Below are 25,631 nucleotides of genomic sequence, written 5' to 3' on the forward strand. Positions count from 1 at the left end.
TGCTAGCCCACTGGGTTAGCACTCCTCTGCTAATCCAAGCATCCTCCTCCATTAAAAGCTTTGTGTTTATTTATTCACACCATCCTGCAACGAAGGATTGTTATTTTGCATCCCCGTGTATTTATTTATTATTTATCTGGAGATGGTTCACGTCATTGTTATTTGCTACATTGGATCAGTAAATAAATAAATAATGACCTAGAAATAATAACAAACAAAAAAATAATTATTATAACACAACCATTTTATTGTTTCTTTTTTATTTAGTATTTAATTCTTTTTTGAAAGCTTCAACCCACAGCACAGCAGTCAGGCTGTTAGTGTTAGCAATGCAGACACTCTCCAGGTGACATTGTCCCACAGTGGGTCTCGGACAAGTTGTCTCCTTTATACCAGCAGTGGTGGAAGAAGTACTCAGATATTTTACTTAAGTAAATGTAGCAATACGTCCACAATATTTAAAAAAAAACGTTACAAGTAAAAGGCCTGTGTTCAAAATGTTACTTGAGTAAAAGTATTGCCATCAAAATATACTTAAAGTATATACTTAAAGTACTGAAATGTTTGAAAATAGAAGATATACAAGCTCATAAGACGTGTTGTGAGCTTGTAGATCGGCTATTTTCAAATAGCCTATGTATAAAATAGGGCTGAAGTGGTTAATGTATGTTTTATTATATAATCATTTTATATATGCAATAAGTAACTAAAGTTTTCAAACAATTAGTTGAGGAAAAGTACAATATTTGCCTCTGAGATGTAGTGGAGTAGAAGTACAAAGTATTGCAACTTGTAAATACTCCAGTCAAGTAAAAGTACCTTAAAATTGTACTTAAATACAGTACTTGAGTAAATGTACTTAGTTACTTTACAGTTTACACCACTGTTTAACCAGCATTTCGAACCCTTCATCCAGCCAGATCTCAGCTTGATTGTTGGCTAGGCTAACTTTAGCACATGTTCAGTCTTATTGCTTTACACTTGGGACTATGTGTACTACTAGCTACAGCAAGATGTCTTATCACACAAGCCAACCACAGTGGTTAATGTTAATCAGCTTGTTCTAGGCTAACTTACAAACTTTACATTTTATTTACTGACCATGCTCTATTTCTTGTTTATGTGACGGTCACTGGTCTGAAAGTAATACAAATGTTAGATTGGCTCAGGCAAAGCAGACTGTGTAGGTAAACAAGCTGCTTTATGTGACTGTTACCTTTACTCTTTGCAAGTTAGTGGTGCCACATTACATGTTATACCACATTATGTGTCATAAATCATAGTGTCACAGTTCACATTTATCATAAGTTAGAAATACAAGAAACTGCCTCTTTATTGGAGCATAATAAGCTTCAGGTGTGGGGGCACATTGTATCTCTCTTTCAAGGGCTTGATATACTTCTTTGCGCACGGGTTTGTGCCCCGAAAATAGTCGATCTACAAGCTCACAACGCGCCGCAGCTGTTTCCGGTGCGCGACACCGCCGCGCAACTTGAGTATAAATCCGGCTTTAATGAGGCACGAGAGTGATGATCATAGGAGCATCCATTGATCTCTATACCTCTTTCATCTTCTCTTAGCCCATGCACACCTGCTGCCTCCTGTGCCATCGTGAGTTTAAGGACTGGGGCCAAGGCTCTCCGAACGGCCTCCCCGGGGGTCACGGGACTAAGCTAGCCGATGCCGTGCCGGCGCTGTCCCAGGCGTTGCTGCGGGAGGTACCGGGGCGTAAGCTGGCCGACGCGGTGCCCTCGCTGTCCCAGTCGCTTCTGGGAGAGGTGCCGTTGTGGATCTGTCAGAGCTGTCGTAAGAGTGTGGAGGAGGAGGAGAGACGAAGTACGCAGGAGCAGCCCACACCGGTAAATACAGCGATGGGACTGATGGTCTGGGTCAATATTGCTTGACTGTTCATACATTTGTTGTCTCTCGAGCTGGATGGCTATCCCACAATCTCTGTAGTCTGTCACTGCGTCTCCCGAGAGCAGAGAACGGAAGCTGTCATCTGTTTGTCAGTTCCGTCCACACAAATATAGCTTAAAATACCGGCGGTATGCATTTTTAAATTTCCATTTCTGCTGGTGGGGGGAGGTGGGGCGTCCGCTTAACTCCTTTCCGATTTTCAGTGCATCCATTTGCACGCCCAATGCTTGGACTGTTAAGGCGAAAGCATTTGAAAGTCGTTTCTGCTTCGAGAGAGTAATACATTTGTGATACATTTTACGCACATCCCGAGCCTAACTGCAAAACACAGAAGTTCAGTTTAAACACGCTACCACAGCATGCACACTAGAGATGCGCGGATGGGTTTTTTTGTCACCCAAATCCGCGTTAACAAGTTCATTATCCATCCGCCATCCACCCGCGGTACTTATATCATCCTATTTATAGATCCGCACCAACCGCACCAAATAATTGTTATTTTCCTGATGTTAGTTTTCTTATAAACAGTGTTACTCACCACTGTCGCGATGCAGTGACTGTATACAATCCACAACCATGGTAACAACAAGCGAACGTCTTCATTAAGTTACTTTCGCTTTCAACCACTTTGTTGCCATGTCGGCTTTTTATAAGCTTTTTATAAGCGACTTTTAATATAATAAACTTTATTTATATAGCACCTTTCATGACATAAATGCAGCTCAAAGTGCTTTACAGAAAAAGAAAGAAAAAGTGAAAACAAAACACAGAGCAAAAACAATGCTCTGTGTTGCGACTTTTGGGCTTGTTTGGCACTTGTTTTGGGCTTGTTTTCATAGACCTGGCTACTTATTTCTCTCGCAACCTGGCAACACTGGCTGCCTTCAAAGCAACATGTCGTGAGCGGCTATTTTGTGCCTGGTGTAAAATGACGTAATATTAAAATACTACAAACGCACACACGGTGAAATGTAGTGCTTTTAAAAGCTATTATAGACCTATAGATTGATATCATTAATTTAATTCCCGCATTATTTCACCCGCGGTTTATCCAATATGAATTAATAATTATATTTGATTGACCCAAATCCACCCAAACTGCGGTTAACTGCGGCAACCGCGGCTAAAACCGCGATCCGCGCATCTCTAATGCACACTGTCACATGACACTTTGCATATTAAGCCTGCGCACACAAACATAATATGCACTCATAAATGTACATATACACATGTAAATAGACAGTTATACACACATACTTAGAAGTAGGACCCAATGCATACAGTAAACTAAAGCACCTCAAAGTGTGCTAATGTATATACTTGGGTGATTTTCTTTCCCCTCTACTTACTATTGTTGCTATTCTTAAATCATGATCATTGATTTCTTTGTTATTGCTGCTGCAATGTTGAGGAATGAAAACCAAACAATTTTAAAATCTTGAATCTCTGAAAAAAGGAGGATAATAATTTCAGTCCTTTCCGGATGATCTTGGTTAAAAACGGACACACACAAACCTAAAGAAGATCCGGAAAGGATCAAAACGTTATGTTGAAATACAAACAAGAAAAAAAAGGAATTGCAAGAGTTGTGAGCTCTCCTTTGTAAACTAAACAACATGCAACTTGGCTGTTGTCATTTGGAGGTAAACGATAAATGAATCTCATAGACTGAAGTGTAATCATCATTCACAGCTGAGGGTGGTGCCCTGTGCTAGACAAGAAAAAACACTGTAGGAAAAATAGATCTGAGCTGTTTTGTCGGATCGACTGTGTGACTCTCTCTCTCTCTCTGTCCGTCCCTCCATTTGTCTCAGCTTAGATGATTTACTTTAACCCATTAAGACCGGGAACGCATTTGTGTGTCATTTTAGCTTTCTTTGGCTATTTTCGAGATTTTTTTGCAAATCTTTGAATATATATATATTGTTAGAGCGAACATTTTTAACTCAAATCTTCGCTTCTGGGGGGTCCCTGGAAGAACATATTTTGAGATGGGGGGTCCGCGGCCAAATGCATATAATTTTGTGGGTCCTTGACATGAAAAAAGTTTGAGAACGACTGATATTAAAGCAACATAGGTTTAAAGAAAAAACTGTTTAGATTTAGAAGACATATGTTGAAAGATTTGCACAAATGTTCACGATTTAAAAAAATAAATAGCAGATCTACAAGCTCATAGCGCGGCACTCGTTGCCGCACTATGAGCTTGTAGATCTAAAATGACACAAATGCGTTCCCGGTCTTAAAGGGTTAAAATATGACATCCTACGTGTTGTTTTGTCTTTGCCGAGTGTCTCCTTTGCCTGACATAAGTTTGAGAGCCACAGACATGAATTTGGCTTTCTTGATCGGGTTGACATTTCCATGTAATGCAAAACACAACTGCATTCACGAGTGTTTTCTTGTCATATTACACATGCAATTACAAAATAACAGCAATAATACTAGTCGTATAGACAAGGTTACATCATGGCAATGTGTTTTTCTAGTTTTCTAACATCTCTGTTAGGGATGGGCGATAATGACTTCAAATCCGTATCACGATAATTTCAAACTTTTAGATGAATGAAAGATTATTTAAAAAAAGTGAAAATGGCAGATCTACTAGCTCACAACGCGTCAGGATGCGATGCTTTGTGAGTTTGTAGATCGGCTATTTTCAATGTTTGTCGATATATTTTCAGTTAATTGATATAATTGAGATCTGTTTGTTGTTTACTACATAAATCTGTGATCTGTTTCTTGTTCTATAACACTACATAAATCTGGTTAATTCCATCATTACAAGTCGATTGTAAAAGTTCCATGGGCATGTCATAATGTAGACTATCCTAGATGTCTGTAACCGTTAAACCACTTGTTCTCAAGCCTTTAAATTTCAAGGACCCCCCTTTACTCTGACAGTATACAAATGGAACCAAATGGACCCGTAATCCATTTGTAAACTGACAGAGTTACAGACTTATAAGGCTCCATTTAGAACCCCATCAAGGAACCCTGAGGGTCCCTGTACGCCACTTTGAGAACTACTGATTTAAACTAATATTCTTTTGTTTTTTCCTTCCTCAGGTACCGCTGTCCCACTCGTCGTCCTGCAAGTCCCAGAGCTGTGGGAACGGTTACCCAGAGCAGAGCTCTGTGGACTGGGATCCCAGCTCCTTCCTGTCAGCCCACAAACTGTCAGGCCTCTGGAACTCTGCCCACACCAACGGAGGGGTGCACTGTAACCACACGGCTGCCACACACTCGCAACAAGGTCCGTCACGCTGTTCCATGGCACCACCGTTGGCTCATATGTTTGACCCATTTATTTCTTCGTTTACCGGGCTCCAGACAAAAGCGGCATTCACACTGAGCACGATAACTATATCGAGAATTACGTTTCGTTCTTAAGCGTCCACACTTAACTCATTCACTGCCACTGACGTAAAAAACGTAATTTGTCCCGTTTACCAATCCTGCCACTGACGTAAAAAACGTAATTTTTTTTTTTTGAAAAAAATTAATTTTTTTTTTTTTTTTTTTTTTTTAGTTTTTTTTTCAAATTTGACCCAAAGACCAAGGAGATATGATTTGTTAAAGATCTACACTCCCATCCACTTCCTTGTTAACTTAAAACTTAAAAATTCTGTATCTCGGCTCCTGAGTACTTTTTTTTTTAAATGAAAAATCTCTGGCAGTGGGCAAACGCGGCCAGCAATAATTGTGGCAGTGAATGAGTTTGATAAACCAGCATATAAATTGGGTACACACACACACACACACACACACACACACACAGACCTTGCTGAATGTTAGGTGTACCGGTACATTCAATGACACATTTCATTTGCACTGGACAGATTTCTGGGTGCATGTGTGCCTAAAATGGGTGCACTCTGGAGACCTTATTTATAATGTAGTCACAAACATCAGTGTCATCATTCAGATGGTCATTCAAACTCTTTGCATGAACTACTTAAGCCGTTTTTTACTTTTACTTCATTGTACGACACTGTCACACACAAAGACAATCTACAAGCTCACAATGCGTCTCATGGCAATGCGTTGTGAGTTTGCAGATCTGCTATTTTTTATCGGAAATCTTCACCTACAATGACATGGGGATACCAGGTTGAAAGTCGTAAAAGTAGTAGTAAACTATTGTATAATATTGCATGCATCTTGTTACGTGCATTTTGGAATGCTACACCTGTAGTAAGGTGACGGTGCGTTCTCTTATCATGCCTGGCTTGTGGAGACTTGGGACTTGGGGTGCCTGCAGGCAGTAATTCTGGGTCTTAAATTGAAGCACATGGTCTAATGCCCAATAACGTGCGTTGCTGAAACCTGTCTGCCAACATTGATCTCTGAAATAGGGCTCAGACTTGCAGAACAGCCAGCCAAAGTTTGCATTTCATAAATGGATACTTCCGTTTTCATTAATAAAATCAAAATTTGTTACTGGAAGGCCCTAGACGCCTACACAGTTGGCCACACAAATAGTTTTTGGTCCACATCCTGAAAAGCTAATCTTCCTAAAGATGAGGAATCTTTATTAAAATAAACAAGATTAAATTAGATTATTTATCAGTGACATTTTAAGGGATATTCATTATACAGGGTACATGTAGCCTTTAATAAACTCATTTAAATATAACTTACTTCCACAGCTTTGCATAAAACTAATAGATTTAGCTCTTGATTACCCACTGACCTTCTTTAGAAATGAGGCCATCTACTTAAAATGTTTTGTTATGCATCTCAGAATTATTATTGCAATGTAATTGTTTTGAACCACTTTAACCCTTGTTATAGCTGGAAATGTATAAATTTTTTGTTGAAAATAGCCGCTCAATGTGACGAGTTGTGAGCCTGTAGATCGTCTATTTTTCGAGAAACCTTTTAACACATCCACTGCCAAGGGCTAATCTCATAATGTACTCACCAGTGCCAAGGTGTTTTTGTTGTTTTTTTGTTTTTTTCATGTCGCCATAGATCTTGTTAAAATCCTTAAGATTGAGCGCTACACAGTCTGTTTACATCCGCGCGATCTCCCTGTATCTCCCAGTGAAAACCACGTGTCAAACGGGGCATCCATGTTTGAGTTAGAGCGGATTACGTTAAACAGTGAAATGCGAGGAGAAAAAACTACAGGAAGAGAATTGAGTTTCAGTTTCGTCTGTAGAACGAGGGCGGGCGTGATCGTGAAAACCGGATCCCAAATAATTCTATTTCCTGTCATCAAACCGGAAACGGAAGTGGATCAAAAAAATTCCGAAAGTGCACCCGGACCGCGCATGCGCGAAAAGACCGCAGCCCGTAGGGCTACGGTCTCGGCACTTAACAGTTGGATTTAACGGCCCGTAGGACTACGGTCTTGGCAGTTAATGTGTTAATAGTGTAAAGACAATTTTTACACTTGATGCTGATCCCCACGAGGAAACCAAACCTTCACCAAATGCCCTTTTGGCTTATTCTGACATAACTTGTAACAGGCAATATCACAAACTTGGCCAAAATATTACATATTATATATATTATTTACACTTGCTACATTGACTACAAATGAGCAAACGGTGTCAAATGAGGATGTGAGTGACTGGTTTTAAGTCTGGCATGTCTTTGGCTTGCTAGAGAAGCTGGTAAGTAACATTGCCAAAGATATTGATGTTGTCTGAGAGGAGTGCTTAAGAATCTACTGTATGAGAGGAGAACCGCAAGGCAGCTGGAACCCTTTCAAAAGTCTTGATTAAGAAAAAGCCCTTGTTGGAGCAATTTCAAATCAGTTGTCCAAGAATAAGACACAAGTACCTTGAATTTTACAACTATGGTGAGGTCAGGAGAAAAAAAAAGCCCATACATTTACATACATTTCTGTAAATGTTTGATAGATATAGGAAAGCCTGTCAGTGTGAGCTGGAGTCATAACATGGTGAGATTGTATTGGCAAAGGAGAGACAACTGGCGCTAATTAGCTAACATTTTTGCTTGGCAGCCGAGAGTTGGCTGGAGGACGTTCTATAATTGTGTAGATGGGAGCGCTGTTTCCAATGGGTTTCCTGGCAAAGCACAATGAATGCAACTTTCATTGAAATATGAAACTTGTGTTTTGACTGTGTTTTGAATGTTATTTAATTACATTTTGATTGTTTGGAATATGTAGGCTATTGCCTCCTAGATTACACCAGTTGCAATTTCTCCTTTTGCAATTATTAGTGAGTGTTCCAGCCTAACCCATTCAATCCGTGAACGCATACTGTGTCATTTTAGTTTTTTTGCTATGACCATTATTTTATACCTACTACTTACGAGCTTGTAGATCTGCCATTTCTTTGTGTGAAAAATTGAGATATTTTTTTTGCAAATCTATTGAAATCTATAGGCCTATATGTTTTTTAAAGCAAACCTTTTTAACTCAAATCTTTGCTTCTGGGGATTCTACAAATTCTAAATCCTAATTTATATATATATATTTTTTAACTTATGTTGCTATAATATCAGTGGTTCTCAAACTTTTTTCATGTCAAGGACCACCCAAAATGATATGTATTTGTCTGCCCCCCCCCCCCCCCCCCCCCAATATTAAAATATTTTGTTCCAGGGACCCCCCCCCCCCCCCCCGAAGCAAAGATTTGAGTTAAAAATGTATATACAGTATATCTCTGCTGTCGGGCAGAAACCAGCTAACTCCAAAATTTTAATTTTTCAGGAAATGAAAAAAACAAAACAAAAAGTGGAGTTAGACGTAAAGGGTGTTCAATAGCACTGATTTATGGAACAAAAGCGTCAAAATGGAGTTAGCTGGTTTCTGCCCGACAGCAACGATGTATTCAAAGATGTGCAGAAATGTTCACGACTTTTCAAAAATAGCAGATCTACAAGCTCATAGTGCCGCGCTTTGAGCTTGTATAGCTGCTATTTTTGAATAGCCAAAGAAATCTAAAGTGACACAGATGCGTTCCCGTATTGAATGGGTTGATTGCTTTCTTTCATCACTTGACCCACCTAGAAAGAACAAGTGTAGATTGTAGACAGAATAGGTGATCACCACATATCCCAGATTGAAAAGTTGGGTCCAAAAACGAAACAAAAAAAAAACTGTGTCAAAGACTGTGATTGTGTTGATGAACTTGGATATTCCTAAATTCCTTGATAGCAAGTAATGGTTCGGGAGGTAGAGACTAGTGGTAATCTCGTCTTGTGTGTAAGGTTGTCTAGTCTGAAATATTAGGTGCTTGCAAAGTGTGTGCCATTGGAATTGTAACTAGGACAAATGCCAAGGAAGGAAGAAAGTTAGTGACTCCCTAATCCAAGCCTGAAATCTTGTCTGACATCAAGTCAACAACAAAGTCAGCCTGTAATGATCTTAAAATATAGCGTGAATCAGAGGATTCATGTCCAAACAAGACTTGGAAAAACATTTCCACGCCTTGATCTTCAGCAGGTTAGACTACTGTAATGTTATTATCTCATTATTATCTCATATCGTCGCTGTCAAGGTGAAAACCTTGTATGTCCAAAACTGTGTTCCAATGGAAACGATGTAGTTTATTACTTTCACAAGCTCTTCTTAATACTTTCACTTTTCATTGGTTACTTTTCAGTGGACTTTCACAGACCACTTTCACTTTCAAATTAGTTTTTAGATCGGCCGTTCTGGCTAGATCGGCTTGTAGATTGCCTATTTTCACTACTTTTGAGCAGTTGTAAGACAAAGTAGGGCATTAATTCACAAAAACAGTTGAAATATGGAGATACAAGGTTTATGTCCGATAGCAACGATATACAGAAGCAGCTCATTCGGAATGTAGCTGCTAGGAGAAAGCTGAAAGACATTACACCAATTCTCAGATTTCTGCACTGGCTTCCAGTGTGAGTCATAGAATTGATTTTAAAATATTGCCTTTAAATCGCTCAAAGGATAAGTGCCAAAATACATCTCTGACTTGCTTTGACATTATGAACCCTTGAGAAGAAACTGCTTGTTGTTCCCAGAATAGAATGAAAACAAAACGTGGTGAGGCAATGTTTAGTTGTTATTATGATGACACACACACATTGGAATTAGGGTAGCACAATTATAATAATCGTGAAACTTAGAAATGAGGAACCAAGAGGCAAAGAGGAACAATGAAATCACAAGAGGCCTTATGATACCGGTATTCACATTGAGCATCAAAGACAACATATTCCTCCACCAAAAATCATCATAACTAATAATTGCGATTAATAATCATTATTACAATATTATGCATAATATTTTAAATGATCAGATTATATTATTACCGTGTCATAATCATGCCGCCCTAGTTGGAACGAACTTCCAGGATAAAAACCTTTTTATGTTCTCCACTGCCTTTCACTAAAAAAACATTTCAGCTTACACATTTTATTTTACATCAAGTTATTGCATTTCTTTCAACTGCCTTCCATATCAATAATTAGCATTATACTTTAAATATGACCTTGGATTATAACATTGATTATTAGGCTGTTCCTTGAATTCCATTAAGCACACCGTTTTTGTTATTCTCTAGGTGTAACGGGGGGATCATCAGCCTGTCACGAAAAAAGAGGCTCTCATGAGGCACCTGGGAAATCTGCTAAGACTTCGGGGACTAAAGTGTGTCCCTACAGTCACCCCTCGTCCCAGAACACTACCAGTGGCTCATCGTCCGCTGGGAACCCCCTGTCTACCTCAGCGGACCTTTGTAAGACCACCCCCAAGCACTTCAAGACCATGTGCCGTCGACCCACCCCACCAGGTGAGGAGGGGCGCAGCACTCACGTGTAGGAGCTGGAACTGTCTATTAGCTTCTTGGCGATTATTCTGTCGATTGCCTTTTCAATTAATCAAATCATTGATCATTTGTTTTATTTCATATAATCAACGAATCAATGCAATTTCTTAATAGATTTTTTCATAATCGACTAAAACCAATTCGTTTCATTAAACACTTAAGCCCTATTTTATGTGCAAAAATAATGGAAATAGCCGACTTACAAGTTCACGATGTGACGCGTTGAGTTTGTAGAACAGTTTTTTTTGCAATATGCTTTTTTGCCAGACCCAAGGGGTCGGGCTTACATGAGGCTTTGTACCTGTTTCGTCCATACATGGGCATGGTCACTTTGTCCTCCGGCCCCAGCCAAAAAAAAGATTCTGTCCCCCTTTCGTCCCCTTTTGTCACGAACTATTCATGACATCATTATTATGTCACAAGTATGTAATTAAGTAAAGCTCATCATACTAGAACTTCATTCTGGGTCTGGCAGAACCAGGTCTCCTGGTCTTGTTTTTTTAAACGATTTATATTTTTTATAATCGATTACATTGATTAGTTTGACTAGCTGTTATAATGCTATTAAACTTGACGGCCTACAATAACTTTTTTAAGATGAAACATGTTTCCGCATGATTGGTTTTGACTGTTAAATAGCTCAATAATTGAGCCATAATTATTATGCACTCATGTCATCTGTGACGTATGACTCTGTATCTAAAATATACGTAGAACCCTCAGATTCATCCTAGGGCTGGCCATTTAACCAAAGAATATATTGAAACTGACATTTAGAACTAACCGACTTAATCTTCAATAAACAAGAAGCATTTTTTATTTCTTATGTATTAATGAATCTACACGAAAAAGTTATCATGATGGTTTTTTTATATCGCCCAGTAATCGTAATTGAGGGAAAAGTTTGTTATAGACGTGGTACAGATTTTCAGTCATATTGGTCAGCCCTAATTCATCCTGTTCTCTCCCTTTGCCTAGGTGAAGCCTTCCACCCCAGTGACCACCACCAACACTCGGACCTATCCGTACCCCCCAATAGCCCCACCGGTCTGTCATCCCAGCATTCCTCCTCGCTCTTACCCCCGAAGCAGAGCTCAGGGCAGCAGCACGGCCATGTTCCTTCTCCCACGAGCACTGGCGTGGCGGCGGCCCACGCTCCTTTCCCCCCGCTGGCACCAAACCTCCACGGCCCCACAACCAAACTGGCTTCCTCCTCTGGTCCGGACAGCCCCACGTCGCTTCACAAGCCCAGCCCGTGCAAGAACTCCCACATTCCGGCTGTCAACACGCAGCACAGCAAACTGGGTGCCTCTCTCATGGGCTGTAATCACCCCTGTAATGGACACAATGGGGGGACGGTAGCTTCTTCCAATGTAGGCCATCTACCAGCTGGAGCCTGCAGGTAAGAAGTCGCAAGTCGCAAGTGTCGCAATGAATGTTTTAGACTTTTACATGAGACTTATTTGATCTTTTATCTTTGTCTTAATTCTCCTGACGTACTTCATCATTGAACTTTTAGCTTTTACTTTTACATTGTTGAGGAACGTTCAAAAGTATTCCAAGCATTTTAGTGTCAGTAATGATGTATGTATTGTTGAGCATTCAATTTCATGTATTGTTCTTTTGAAAATGAATTGGCTTTGTGATCATTAAAGGGGGTGTAAGTGATAACCTTTGTTAAAATAAGTGTGGAGTGTTTGTCTGGAGACTCTTGTTCTATCAGATAGAAAATGCATTTTCCGTTGGAGTTACCAATTTTATCCAACCATGAGGGAGAATTGATACAGGATACAGGGTAAACGACTGTAATTGGAAGTGATAAAACAAAAAGGGCAGACAAAATTGGAACTGGAACACTATAAAAATGTAAGCTGGTAAATGATTTGTGGGGTTCTCTCTGGGTGAGATTGGTATGCCAATTTTACCTGAAAATGTACTATCTGTTTACTAAAGAGCTGGAGAGATGGGTATACCCCTGTTACTGAACAAACACTCCATAACAACGATTATAGTACTTTAAAGCTGTAATACCGTATGTAACTTTTGTTGGTGAGTAGACGTTATTTTGTCCAATCTGTATGGTAGAGTATGTTAATACAGTATAACCTATACAATAGGGGTGGTTTTATTTGGTCTCCCTGCCCTTCTATTGAGACATTTAGATCCTATGTCTGGTTTGACACGATCCTGTTTCTGTTTTGACACGAATTTTGACCTGATGGTCAAAATTCTATTTCTACCCTGAGCAAGCAGGCTGGCTCTATAAGCTCAGTGGTAAAACATAACATAAAAACATGGGTGACCCGGGTTCAGATCTGAGGTATTTCTTTCTCTCCCAAATATGTATGTATGTATGTGTGTGTGTGTATATATATATATATATATATATATATATATATATATATATATATATATATATATATATATATATATATATATATATATATATATATCCCTCCCTTACACCTCCTTTAATGTGAATGTGTGGTATTTGCAGGGACCAGGCGTGTAAGGGCCACAAACTGTCAAACGGGACGCTGTGCCACGCCCCGTCGGAGCTGGAGGAGGGGGAGGACGAGGACAGCAGTTCGGAGAGGAGCTCCTGCGCCTCGTCGTCCACCAACCAGAAGGATGGAAAATACTGCGACTGCTGCTACTGCGAGTTCTTTGGACACAACGCGGTAATTCACAGTAGAATAAGTTTGCCTATAATGGCACTCAATGTCACTTTTTTAATAAAACTCTCGCACCGAATGTGTTAATAAATATATATATATATATATATATACAATACATAATAAATATACATTATCATCAACACATTAACTCATTCAGTGCCACTGGACGTCTAAAACGTCCGTTGATATAAGCCCTGTGTGTCACTGGACGTCTAAAACGTTTTTTTTCTTTTTGAAAAACATGTTCAGAACCCAAGATATGATGATTTGAAGATTTGCTGCTCCATTCACTCTTTGTTTAACTTCTTACTGAAAAAGGCTGTATCTCGGCTCCTCCTTTTTTACAATGAATTTTGGCTGTGGCACTCAGAGCCAAAATTCCATAAATAAGCTAGGCACTGAATGAGTTACTATTGTGACTATATGATTGAATCATATAGAATTACAGAAATGGGGTAAAATCCACAGACTCATTTAGACCCGGGTATTTTGTTACAAATTTATATATCCAGTAGGTTTCCATTGAATTTAGAATCTAAACCAATCAACATCTAAACTTTAGATGTTGGATACAGTCGCCCCTTCTCATGGCAGAAGGAATAGCGTCTATAGTAAGAAAAGATATAGGATCTATACCCATAGCTCTGCCCCAACCAGTCTTGGCAGAGATCAGACTGGTCTTTGAAAGTAGGACGTCTTCACTTTGGATGATTTGCCAATTTCTCTTTATGGTACTTCTATTTCTTTTAACATATCTGTACTATATCTTATTATAAAATGCTAAATGTTCTCTTGTCGGAAAGATGGGCTTCCAGTCCCCTGATGCGCCACATACCCCACGAGATGAAGAAATAAAAAAGATATTTACTGATCCCCAAGGGGAAGGGATTTTTCTGCGTTTGACCCAGAAGTGTGCTGCTCGGTGAGCGCAATGGGGAGCAGTTAGCGGGGTAAAAGTGGACTCTTAACTCTCTCAGTGCCAATGAAATAAAAAAATATGTTCATACTGTGTCAGCAATATTTTTATTTTTTTTCAAAGTAAAAAAAAAGTGCTTAGGAAGCGAGATACAGCCTTTTTCAGTTATAAGTTAAACAAGGAGTGGATGGAGCTGCACATCTTCAGATAATGATATCTTGGGTTCTGAACATTTTTTTCAAAAAAATAATAATTAATTAATTGAATTTATAATAAATAAATAAAACTCGGGATAACTCGTTCTGGCACTGAGGGCATTCAGAAAAAACTCGGGATAACTCGTGGCTTGGCACTGAGAGAGTTAAACATGAAGACTGGAGGAGCATGGGGATCGAGCTGGGAACTGCCTGATTCCCAGACGGGCCACTCTACCTACTGAGTGTCCACTGGACAACCCAAATGAAATGACACCACCATTTAGGCTCGCGTCCAAAACATTGAGAAAGATGCCTTTGGTAGGAGCCAAGGACAATACCAGCGTGACTAGAGGAAGATCACGTAGTTCACCCGAAAGAAATCTCATTTTCTATCAATTACACACACCATGAAGCCTTGAATTCATGGAGATTTTTTGTTTTTTGAGCCATTCCTGAGCAAATAATTTGATGACTGGGTCATCGTTCAATAGGAGACTTCTCCTACCGGAAAAAGATTTCCGCCGGTCATCAAATTATTGGCTTAGGAATGCGACAAAAACTAAAACATCTCCATGAATTCAAGGCTTCATGGGGTGTGTAAATGATAGATTTTTTTTTGGGGTGAACTAGTCCTTTAACACCAAACACGAGCAAGAGAAAAGAAAAGAACAAACTGAGGTCTGAGACTTATTGAGAGGACGCCAGAAGGACGATTTTAAATGTAGAAAGACCTCCAGCTCAAGCACCTGTGATAAAGAGAGGGCAAAGAAAAAAGGATGATGAGCCTGCTGCTGAAAACAGCCAGCCACCCAAATTAAAGCAGCCCTTTGAGAAAGAGCCACGTTTGGCACAAGCAGAGTAATACTGCACCACAGCCAGCAGAGGGGGAGGGAGAGGCAGTTCTGCTACAGATTACCCTCGCAATCTGGAACTTATTTTAGCCTCAGCAGAATTAACCGATGATGTTCTTTCTCAACGTAGCAGCCAAGAGGAGAGAAGAGTTCAATAATTGTAAAACCTCAGTGGTATTGTGTTGTACAATCAGCTGTGTCCCCATAGAAGGGTGTGAGATATACTTAAAGAGGGGACTGTATACTGTTGCATAGTATTTTTGCTTTTACCCAGCAAAATGTAATATAGCTTCTTGTACGAGTAGTGACAAATAAAATCTTGTACAACTCTGGTATGCTTTGGAAATTGGTCAGCTGTAATGTTTAACTAATTAAAACCGGGAAAGCATCTGTGTTTCTGAAAAAAAATCTGCATTTTAGATTATTGCGTTGGCTATTTTACACATAAGCTGCCATGGACGCAGATCTGCGTCCTATTAGATAAAACTGTGGGCTGCCAGAGTAATATAGGACGCAGATCTGTGAGTCATCGAGGTGTCATTTTGCTGCTCTCTGGTGGTCGATCCTCGTATGTGTTTAAAACCATGGCCAGAGAAACTTAAATGCATTTAAATAACAAAATAACAAAACAAAAAAAACACGCAAATCGCTGGCAAGGGGGTGAGTCCATTATGAATAAACTCTGGCAGTCAATGTGTTAAAAATAGCAGATATAAAGCTCACAGCGCGACACTTCGTGCCACGCCACAAGCTTGTACATCTATTTTTGAACATTTTTTTAAAATCTTGAAAGTGTGAGAACCACTGATTTTAGAAGGCATTTGTAGACTCGTCTTAATGGGTTAAGTAGATGCGATTTGTGGTCAGTGGGCTGAAACATGCAGAAAACACTGGTATGGTCCTTTTTTACGCTTTGATATGAAGCTGAAACTAATGGATTCCGTTTTCCTCTCCTTCCCCTCAGCCTCCGGCGGCGCCAACGAGCCGCAACTACGCTGAGATCCGAGAGAAGCTGCGCTCCCGTCTGACCAGACGTAAAGAGGAGCTGCCGCTGCGGCAGGACCCGGACGTCATGGCGGTGGCCAGCAGCAGCGCCATTGACAACCGTGACGTGGACGAGTTGCTAGACTTCATCAACAGCTCCGAACCCAAACCTGTCAACAGCGCCAAGGCTGCCAAAAGGGCCCGACATAAACAGAAAAAGAAGGTATGAGTGAGCGAGGCGGTCAGCAGACATTTTTTAACCGTACCGTCTTGGCATGTCGATTTTTCACCCAATTTTTATTTGCCTTTCTGGATCCTCTGATATAATATGATTTTGTTGATGTCTGGCAGAATCCTTGTATCTCCATGCACATAACCTTTTTGTTTTATCGTAAACTAATGCCCTACTACATAATATTATACATTATATATTACAGTGTCACACAAAAGTCATCAAAAATAGCCAATTTACAAGCGTCGTGATGCAACACAATGTGTGCCTGTAGAGCTGCTATTTGTGCTATTTAAAAGATATATATATATAATAATTAAGTGAAATTGGTTAAGTGTGTTGGGAAATTTATAAATATTTAACCAAATATTAACCAAAAAGAGCTTGTGATAACTACAATGGATCCATTAGAGCACAGGGTTTTTTTTCCATTTCCTGAATAACAACGCTTTTGGACATTACAAGGTTTCCACCCGACAACGATGATTTAATAGTCATTATTTGTGTGGTGGTGGTCTTTCCAGGAAAAGGCCCAGCAGGGTACAGAGGCTACAGGCAGCGACGACCCCACCTCCACCCCACCCGAACCGGCCGACGACGAGACCATCCCAGACGGCTCTGAAGCCAGCCGGCTGCTGGACTGGCCTCAGCTGGAGCTGGAGCGGGTCAACAGCTTCCTCACCAGTCGGCTGGAAGAGATCAAAAACACCATCAAAGACTCCATCCGGGCCTCCTTCAGCATGTACGACCTCAACCTGGACGTCAACGACTTCCCCAAGAAGGCGGCCACCTTGGAGGGCAACCACCTACTGTCCCACCTCAACGGTTCCTCTGACCTGCAGCAGATAGACCTCGACCTGGCCCCGCTTTCCACCTTCAAGAGCCACCTGGACCTGGTTAACGGATGGGAGAGTGCCACCTCGATCTCCTCCTCAAGGTTATTGTAGTTTTGTTGTTTTCATTCGTATTTTATTTTAGTTTTGTTTTAGTTTTCAATTCCAGTTTTAGATTTGATTGTTTTTGTCTCCGCCGGAGGCGGAGAGTATGTTTTCGCTTCGTCCCGCCGTGTGTTCACCTCCCTCCTAGCCAAGCTAACATTGGTCAAGCTCCACGTGACACGTGTCAATATGTTGACACCAATGCCTTTGATTGGCTAGAGGGACGCATGACGAAATAAAATCCTATAAATAGGTGTGTCACTTCAAAAAGCCATTTATGTTTTTGAAGTGAGGTAAGACAGGATCAATCAGTCTTGATTGGAACAGTACCTTCCAGTACAAATCACCCGTCCGTGCGTGTGTGTGTCCCTCTGAGAACACCTAACATTGGTCAAGCAAAGGCGCAGAAGGCCAAAGCTAAGAAAGCATACTCATCTCTCAGTAACACAGAAGAGGACTATAGAGTTGAATTGATCCCACAACAAGGCCGAAGTCTTAATACTGTAACAATTGGCCACCTTGATCAAATACATTATGTAGCACTAGAGAAAACTGACATAGATCAAACACACCAATCAACTGCTGAAACTGTTCAAGACAATGAAGATGAAGAAGACAGACAAGCATTTGAACAAACCAGTCAATTACGACGACTCCCATATGACACATTGCTTCAAGAAGAACATTTTTTAGATGCAGACACTACATATTCAGTCGCCCCTGCAGAACACCAAAAACCACGCGCATTCTACCAAGACGACCCGTTCTACCAAGACGATCAGTGCTATTAAAATAGCACGGGTCTGCTGGCGGAGACTTGTGCTCCGAGGAGCACATTTTCTAGTTGTTAATGTGTTTGCTAGTTTAGTTTAGTTTAATTTTTTTATTATAATATGGGATAAACAGCTCAGAAAAATGGCAAAAACAAAGATTTAGCTATTTTTGAAGATTGAAACAGTGCGTAAAACTGGCACAGCTCAAAATATTGGAAGATAAGAATTCATATCCTCCCAAAATATTAGGCTTATTTATTTCCCCCCTGATTTTAGTTAGTTTTGTAAATACAGTTTAAGTATTTTTTTCTTAACTTTTTTGGGTATAGCCTCATTTTTATTTCAGTTCACTAAAATGCCTTTTCAATTCTAGTTTTCATTATTTCGTTCATTTTGGTAAACTAAAATAACCCTGCACCTCTTATCTCCTCTTCCAACAGCACTACCACCACCACCACCACCACCACCACCACAGTAGGGGGCGTCACTGCAGGTCCCAAGGAGGTCCAGAGGTTGCATACCACCCCCAGCCTCTCCAAGCTCATCCGGGTTCGTTCCCCAGATAGATGCACTTCCACTGGACCTGAGAGTATCCCGCCGCCGGCCCAAGCGCCGGCGCCGGCAAAACCGAAGGAGGACACCCCCTCTGACCCCAAAAACTCCTCTGCTGGGGCCAACGCTGCTAAGACAAAGAAGAGTAAAAAACAGCAACAAAGACCGGAGCAGCCGCCGCTGTCGGAGCAGAATCCCACCAAACCCGCCAAAGCAGCCCTGGGGAGCGACGCACAGAAGACGCACGAGTCTCGGGTGACTGAAACGGCCTCGAACGGTTCAAAAACTGGACACAAGCAAGCAGCTCAACACTCCACGGACAGCCAGAGAACCGGGCTCAAGAAAACGGACGAGGGCAGATCATCCAGACAGGCAGCCAACGGGACCAACGGCGGGCTCTCCAACGCACAAAGGGGGAAAGGCGACACGGAGACGCGGGGGGGTCGATCTGAGCCGGATTCAGATGGCAAGGCCAACCCCAACGCTCCAGCCAACAGCCAACAGCAATCCAAGGGAAAGAACAAGAAGAACAAGAACAAGGGAGAGAAATCGACTGCTATTGGTAAATGAGACTCCATCTGTTTAATTACACCACACTATGCTTGTTTTGTTTTGTTTATTTTAGTTATGCCTATACTGCAGTATCTATAATCATATTGTCTCATTAACATTATTTCCTAGATGATGTATTTCTCCCTAAAGACGTGGACCCAACAGAGATGGATGAGATTGATCGTGAGGTGGAATACTTTAAAAGGTACTTACTTACTTAGGGATGGGACAGTTAACCGTTTAACCCATTATTGTAGCACCCGTTACCCCGTTTTGTAGCAATCTGTATATTCAATTCAATTCAATTTTATTAAAGTGTCAAATCACAACAAGTTGTCTCAAGACACTTTACATGTAGAGAAGAGACCCGACATCCCACCCTGAGCAAGCAATTTTGCGACAGTGGCAACGAAAAACTCCCTCTTAACTGGAAGAAACGTCAGGCAGACCCTAGGCTCTAGGGTGGCGGCCTTCTGCCTCGACCGTGTCGGGGGAAAGAAGAGAGAGAGAGAGGGAGAGACAGAGGAGAGACAGAAAGAGATACAGTGCAAGTAGTAACAATAACAATAACAATAGTAGCAAATATAATAGTGTAAGATAGTATATGATAATATAATATAGTACAGCAATAATGTGTATGCAGTATATAATGGTATAATATAAGAATGTTAAGATAGTATACAGTATAGTGTAGTGGTATAGTGTAGTGTAGTAGAAATCCACGGTCGTGCTCCATGGAGAGGCCCGGTCCGCAGTCACAGTCTTGAGCCGCAGCTGGGGGTCCGTAGTGACAGTCCATGGACCTGCGACGTGGGAAATAAAAGAAACTCGGGGGAGCGGGTCCCCGGTTGTAGAATTAGTGGCAGGCCTTACTAGAGCGTCAATCCGTACAGGGTTAATTACGATTGTACCAATGGGACACAAACCCACACAACCAAAGGGAGGACGAGAAGAGAGAGGACGAGAGGAGAGCGGAGAAAAGGGGGGAGGTGGGGAGGGGGAGGGGAGAGAGGATGACTATAGGGTGACTGAGTCTATACACTTCGGCTATAGGCTTTATCATAGAGAAAGGTTTTTAGTCTAGTCTTAAATATACAGAGTGTGTCTGCTTCACGGACTGAGACTGGGAGAAGGTTCCACAGCTGAGGTGCCTGAAACTTAAATGCTCTGCCTCCTGTTCTAACTTTTTTGGGGTTTCCTGGAGCCGTAAGCATAAGCGTAACCATGTATAGTGGCCAGTGTTGTCAGGGGCTGACTGTCTTTCAGCAAGGCTTGACTGGGACAAAAGATTTGACATTGACATTTAATTGCCTATCAAGTATAGTCAAGTATATATGCACATATACTGGAACCCCTGAATATAGGTGAAGTGAATGAATGGGCTCTCCCCAAATCCGCTTTAGTAATAGAAAAGCATGTGGCGTGCTTTCCTAAATGTAGTTTAAACTTACTGAGACACAGACGCAGCCAGGAGAGAGAGAGACACACACACACACACACACACACACACACACACACACACACACACACACACACACACACACACACACACACACAGCGAGCTCCACAAATATATGCAGTCTAGTTATAAAGTCATATTCCTTTAAAATGTATTTAAGTCCATTTGTTTAGGCAGTCACACTCAATGGCAAGTACAGTATGTTATAGACCCTGTGCATGGATTGCATGGAGTGCATGGATTGCATGGAGTCAGATGTAACTCAGAGCTGATGGGGATGGGGAATAAAAGGTTTTCCATTAAACCGCAGAGATGGGACAGGACGGTGATACACCGTAGATGGGACAGGACGGTGATACACCGTATGTGTTGCGTCCGATTCTGTCATTGCAGTGATGGCAGGACGCAACGGACAGAAACAGATAACGGTAACCAAATACGGTGTAACACGCACAACATGCTTTTGACAAATTCCTCATACGTTTTATGTCCCACGGCTGACTCAGGCTTGGTGGGAATGATGGCTTCAAAAAGTCCAATAAAAAATGGCATACAGGCTCGTGCACACACTAAACGGCTCGCATTTAACCCTAGTAACAGTAGAAGAGAGAGATGGTGTGTTGACTGTGCAGGCTGTCTGAGTCGTGTTTGTTCCATAGTGGTTTGTTCTGTGCGCCGTGCGAGTCTGGCTGTTGCAAGCGCTGTAGAAATCAATGAACAACACGTGAAATATCTGTGTCCGACAGTATGTTTGCACAAAACGACGATTTAAGTTACTGTATGTCCTGTGCGTGTGCACAAAAGTATGATACGATACTATTGCAGTTACCTGTAGTGTGCTAACTGTGCTTAGAGTATGACGCATGTGCAGTAGTCGAGCATATGTCGCACATGTGCAGTAGGGTGGGCCTAGTGGCCAAAAATGGTGGCTAAAATGTATTGCATGTATATTATTTTTCAATATAGTGAGAATAGCAGATCACTGCTATGCATTGTGACTAATGAACAGACCTGATTTTCATATCCCATATCTTTTTAAAATGTATTGGCAACAAGTAATTTATAGCGCCTTTATCCAATGTGCGTTACATTCACCTATTCATACACATACTGAGGGCGGAGGAAGCAATGCAAGGCACTAACCTGCTCATCGGGGGCAGTTAAGGGATCAGTGTCTTGCTCAAAGACACTTTGACACTAACACAGGGGGAGCCGGGATCGAACCAGCAACCTTCCAATTCTCAAGTGGCCGCTCTACCGCCTGAGCCACTGTATCCCTCCGTATTCGTTAACCCATTCAATCCGGGAACGCATCTGTGTCATTTTAGATTTCTTACAGGCTCATAGCGTGGCACTGAGTGCCGTGCTATGAGCTTGTAGATGTTTTGTTTTTGAAAAATCGTGACAATTTGTGCAAATCTTTGAATATATATATTTTGAAAGCGAACATTTGTAAAATATTTTGTTCCAGGGACCCCCCCCAGAAGCAATAAAGATTTGAGTTACAAATGTTCGCTTTAAAAATATATATATTCAAAGATTTGCACACATGTTCACGATTTTTCTAAAATAGATCTACAAGCTCATATCTGCTATTTTTGAATAGCCAAATGAATCTAAAATGAATTAAATGGGTTAACTACCCCTACAGTGTATTTTCTGTATAATGCAAAACATGGTCTTAATGCCTACAAACTGCTATATTTGACAAACAATTGGCTTAAAATCTTACAGACTACTCAGCAACGCGTTTCGAGTACAAGAACTCTTCCTCAGGCAGCAGTTTGTTGTATGACAGTGTAATGCAGTGAAAATAGCAAGATCTACACGCTCACATGCTCGTTTTCATGTATATTGTCTAATCACATGCCCAAACTAGGGATGCTATGTTGAAAGTAATTAACATGGATGCCAAAGTGAGGTGTTCCATGAGAGCCTGCATCTGTGTGTTTCAGCCCTAAGCTGCTAAGCAACCGCTCTTGCTTGTCAACTATTGTTTTGCCAACTGTTACATTGTTTTGTTATATACTGTACGAAGAACTTTGATTCAAACTTAGTCCTACAACGGCTGATAATTATTATAATAGCAGTAGTAGTATATTGATTCTCCTTTCTCAGTTAAACCACTAATTTGTTTTTCTTTCCTTTTGTCTCCCTTCTGTATCTCTCTCTTCTCTGTAGGTTTTGCCTGGACTCAGCAAAACAAACCCGCCAGAAGGTTGCAGTAAACTGGTCCAACTTCAGCCTGAAAAAGGTTCCCTCAAATTCAGCTCAATAACTTGGGATGAGTGCCGGATTACAAGTTCACAAGTCGTCCCACCACGAACTGACTCCATAGAGGGGCCTTCTCTCATTCCCTATGTTCTTCTGTTTCAATCCCCACTAAGCCAAGGGACCCTGGTGCACAACCCTATTTCCATGCAGAAAGACTTGAGGCCAACAGAGCCAGGGATCATTCACAACACGGCCAACTCTCCCTCTGTGATATCGTTGCAATGTTCACTAAATGACAGGTGCAAAATGGAGAAGAAAAAATATTATCTGTTAAATCCACTGCATCCATGTGTACTTCATTATGTAGTATGTAAACAGTTACCTTACATTAAATAAATATGTTTTTATCACAAATCTGAGATATTTTAACGTTGTTAAACCTCTGAATTCCTGTCGGTTCAATTTGGTGCTCTAAAAATGCTCTGATGTATTGTTCACCCATTCCATTGTGCATTGTAGTTTTCTAACTTTCTTCCCCTGACACCAGTATCTTTAGACAATATAGATGATGATCCAGTTTAGAATATTTAACAGTTTGAAGATTGTCCTGTGAAGGAAGTGCTCAAGACAGTTTGCAACTTAAGAAAAATACATCTGCATATTCCACTTGTTAGGCTATGTGGGCAGTCATTCTGCTCTCATGAAGTTGACGGAGTTGATTGATGGAGTTTAGTTAATTGCGCCATGCTTGTCCTCTTATTAACTCCTGTTTGGTAGCTGATCAACATAGATTTAATCGGAGTAGCTTGCGAAGATCTTTTTGTTTTAAATCGGTAATCAATGAATCATGTAAGAATAACAAACAAATGACAATTGTGCTTAATGCACAATCTGCTACACTGTTCTTTTTGTATGACATGTCATCTTTTAAAACATGAATGTTCTCAATACACCAACACATAATATTAATGAGATGGGGGAGACAAAATAATCTACTGTGCTAAACACTGCTTACAGCACAAAGATGTGATGAAGTTTGTTCAAATTTCCCAGTGCATGATATGTAAAGTGATACGTAGCCTTTTTGGGAAATTGACACTGCCCTTCCAATCCTGTTTTGACAAGTCTCTCACTGCATCTGTAGCTTCAGAGTCCGTCTTCCCTTGGTGTTCAAGCTTGAACATCTCCTAGACTAATAGCTCTATAATCTGATCGATGTTCTCAAATGCGCTTCTATGCTCTTTGCTATCCAGCAGAAGGCCGCTTTGGATTACATGACTACTGTATCTCTGCACCCACCCCCCCCCCCCAACCCTAAACTGTTATCGTGACTTAAAAATGCCAGCTGTGTGACACACACACACACACACACACACACACACACACACGGATACACACACAGCTCAAAGGTACACCAGTCCAGTGCACGACATTTAATTTAATGTTGGGACCTATCACATGATGTTTTCACGTAATTATTTCAATGTTTGTACATACTCGGTGAGTTTTTTAGAGGCCTCGTCTGCCTTTTGTCATGAGTTTTCTGGGCGGTTGTGTGTTTGTGGTATTCTAATCCATTGCTATTATTTTCACAGTGCTGTGGACATTGGTTGCACCCTCTTGATTTCACAGCGTGTCTGAAGACTTGAGTCTTGATTACCTTCATTGGACAGGAGAAAAACGACTCATGTTGATACTGTTGGGGAATTGTGGTCCTGGGGTTTAAATGTCAACAGGCTTTATTAGAAGGCTTTTCAGTAAGATGGGTTATTTCTTTCCTAAAAACAATCTGCTGAGCTTTTTTGTTTGTTTTCATATAACATCTGATACTTTCCAGGTTATATTCAACTAGAGAACATTATCTTAAATGTTTGGAATGTAGATTTATACTATACCATTAATAGCCAAGTGTATGTTGGCTTTTTCTTGTTTTTGTTTTTTTTATTATTCACTTTTGATACTGTGAAAATCTTTCGTTCAGAAAGATTAAAAACATTACAGTTTTTTGAACATTGCAGTGTGGTGTTTCTTTTCTAAGTTATTGTCCTTTTAGTTTTCATTTTCATAAACATGATGGGCTTCTATATCTATACAACAGGCTTTAACAGAATACTAAACAACTGGCTGCTTAATACATAGTCAAAATCTACATGTTACATCATTGGTTCCCAAACCTTTTTAAGCTGAGACCAAAAATATTAATTTAGTCACCCCGGGACCCAAACATACAAAAATAAATATTGAATTAACGACTTGCGCCCTTTTAAAAGTGAAAATAGCTGACCTATAAGCTGAGCTTGTAAATCTGCTGTTTTCCTTTTTTCTTGATAGTTTCTTTTATATTTTATGGGTGCTTCTTTTATTTAGTTTCTAAATTTATTTTGAAAAATGTCTGACCTTTTCATATCTATATCTATATATATATATCTATATATGCATATATAATATTTTGAAAAAGGTAGGGAAAAGAGGGATATTTACTATTTACTCTTGTTTGCAGTGGTGTAAAGTAACTAAGTACTCAAGTACAATTTTTAGGTATTTTTTACTTTACTGGAGTATTTCCAATTGTCTGTACTATT

General features: G+C 40.5%; 1 protein-coding gene across 1 annotated transcript in view; it reads left to right on the forward strand.

The window, feature by feature from the left end:
* fam193b (family with sequence similarity 193 member B) overlaps nucleotides 1-25,059 on the forward strand; it is a 26,264-nt gene extending 1,205 nt beyond the window's left edge. Inside the window, exons 2-11 of the mRNA XM_080416377.1 lie at nucleotides 1,581-1,859; nucleotides 4,990-5,176; nucleotides 10,440-10,667; nucleotides 11,682-12,105; nucleotides 13,201-13,384; nucleotides 16,310-16,552; nucleotides 17,086-17,498; nucleotides 18,713-19,386; nucleotides 19,506-19,581; nucleotides 23,017-25,059. Coding sequence (XP_080272503.1) covers nucleotides 1,581-1,859; nucleotides 4,990-5,176; nucleotides 10,440-10,667; nucleotides 11,682-12,105; nucleotides 13,201-13,384; nucleotides 16,310-16,552; nucleotides 17,086-17,498; nucleotides 18,713-19,386; nucleotides 19,506-19,581; nucleotides 23,017-23,113 — 2,805 coding nt within the window. The 3' untranslated portion in view covers nucleotides 23,114-25,059. The remainder of the gene's footprint in view (nucleotides 1-1,580; nucleotides 1,860-4,989; nucleotides 5,177-10,439; nucleotides 10,668-11,681; nucleotides 12,106-13,200; nucleotides 13,385-16,309; nucleotides 16,553-17,085; nucleotides 17,499-18,712; nucleotides 19,387-19,505; nucleotides 19,582-23,016) is intronic.
* The last annotated feature ends 572 nt before the right edge of the window (nucleotides 25,060-25,631 follow it).

Source organism: Gymnoscopelus braueri (assembly GCF_963280865.1).
Source record: "Gymnoscopelus braueri genome assembly, chromosome: 20".
In the NCBI taxonomy this organism is placed as follows: Eukaryota; Metazoa; Chordata; class Actinopteri; order Myctophiformes; family Myctophidae; genus Gymnoscopelus; species Gymnoscopelus braueri.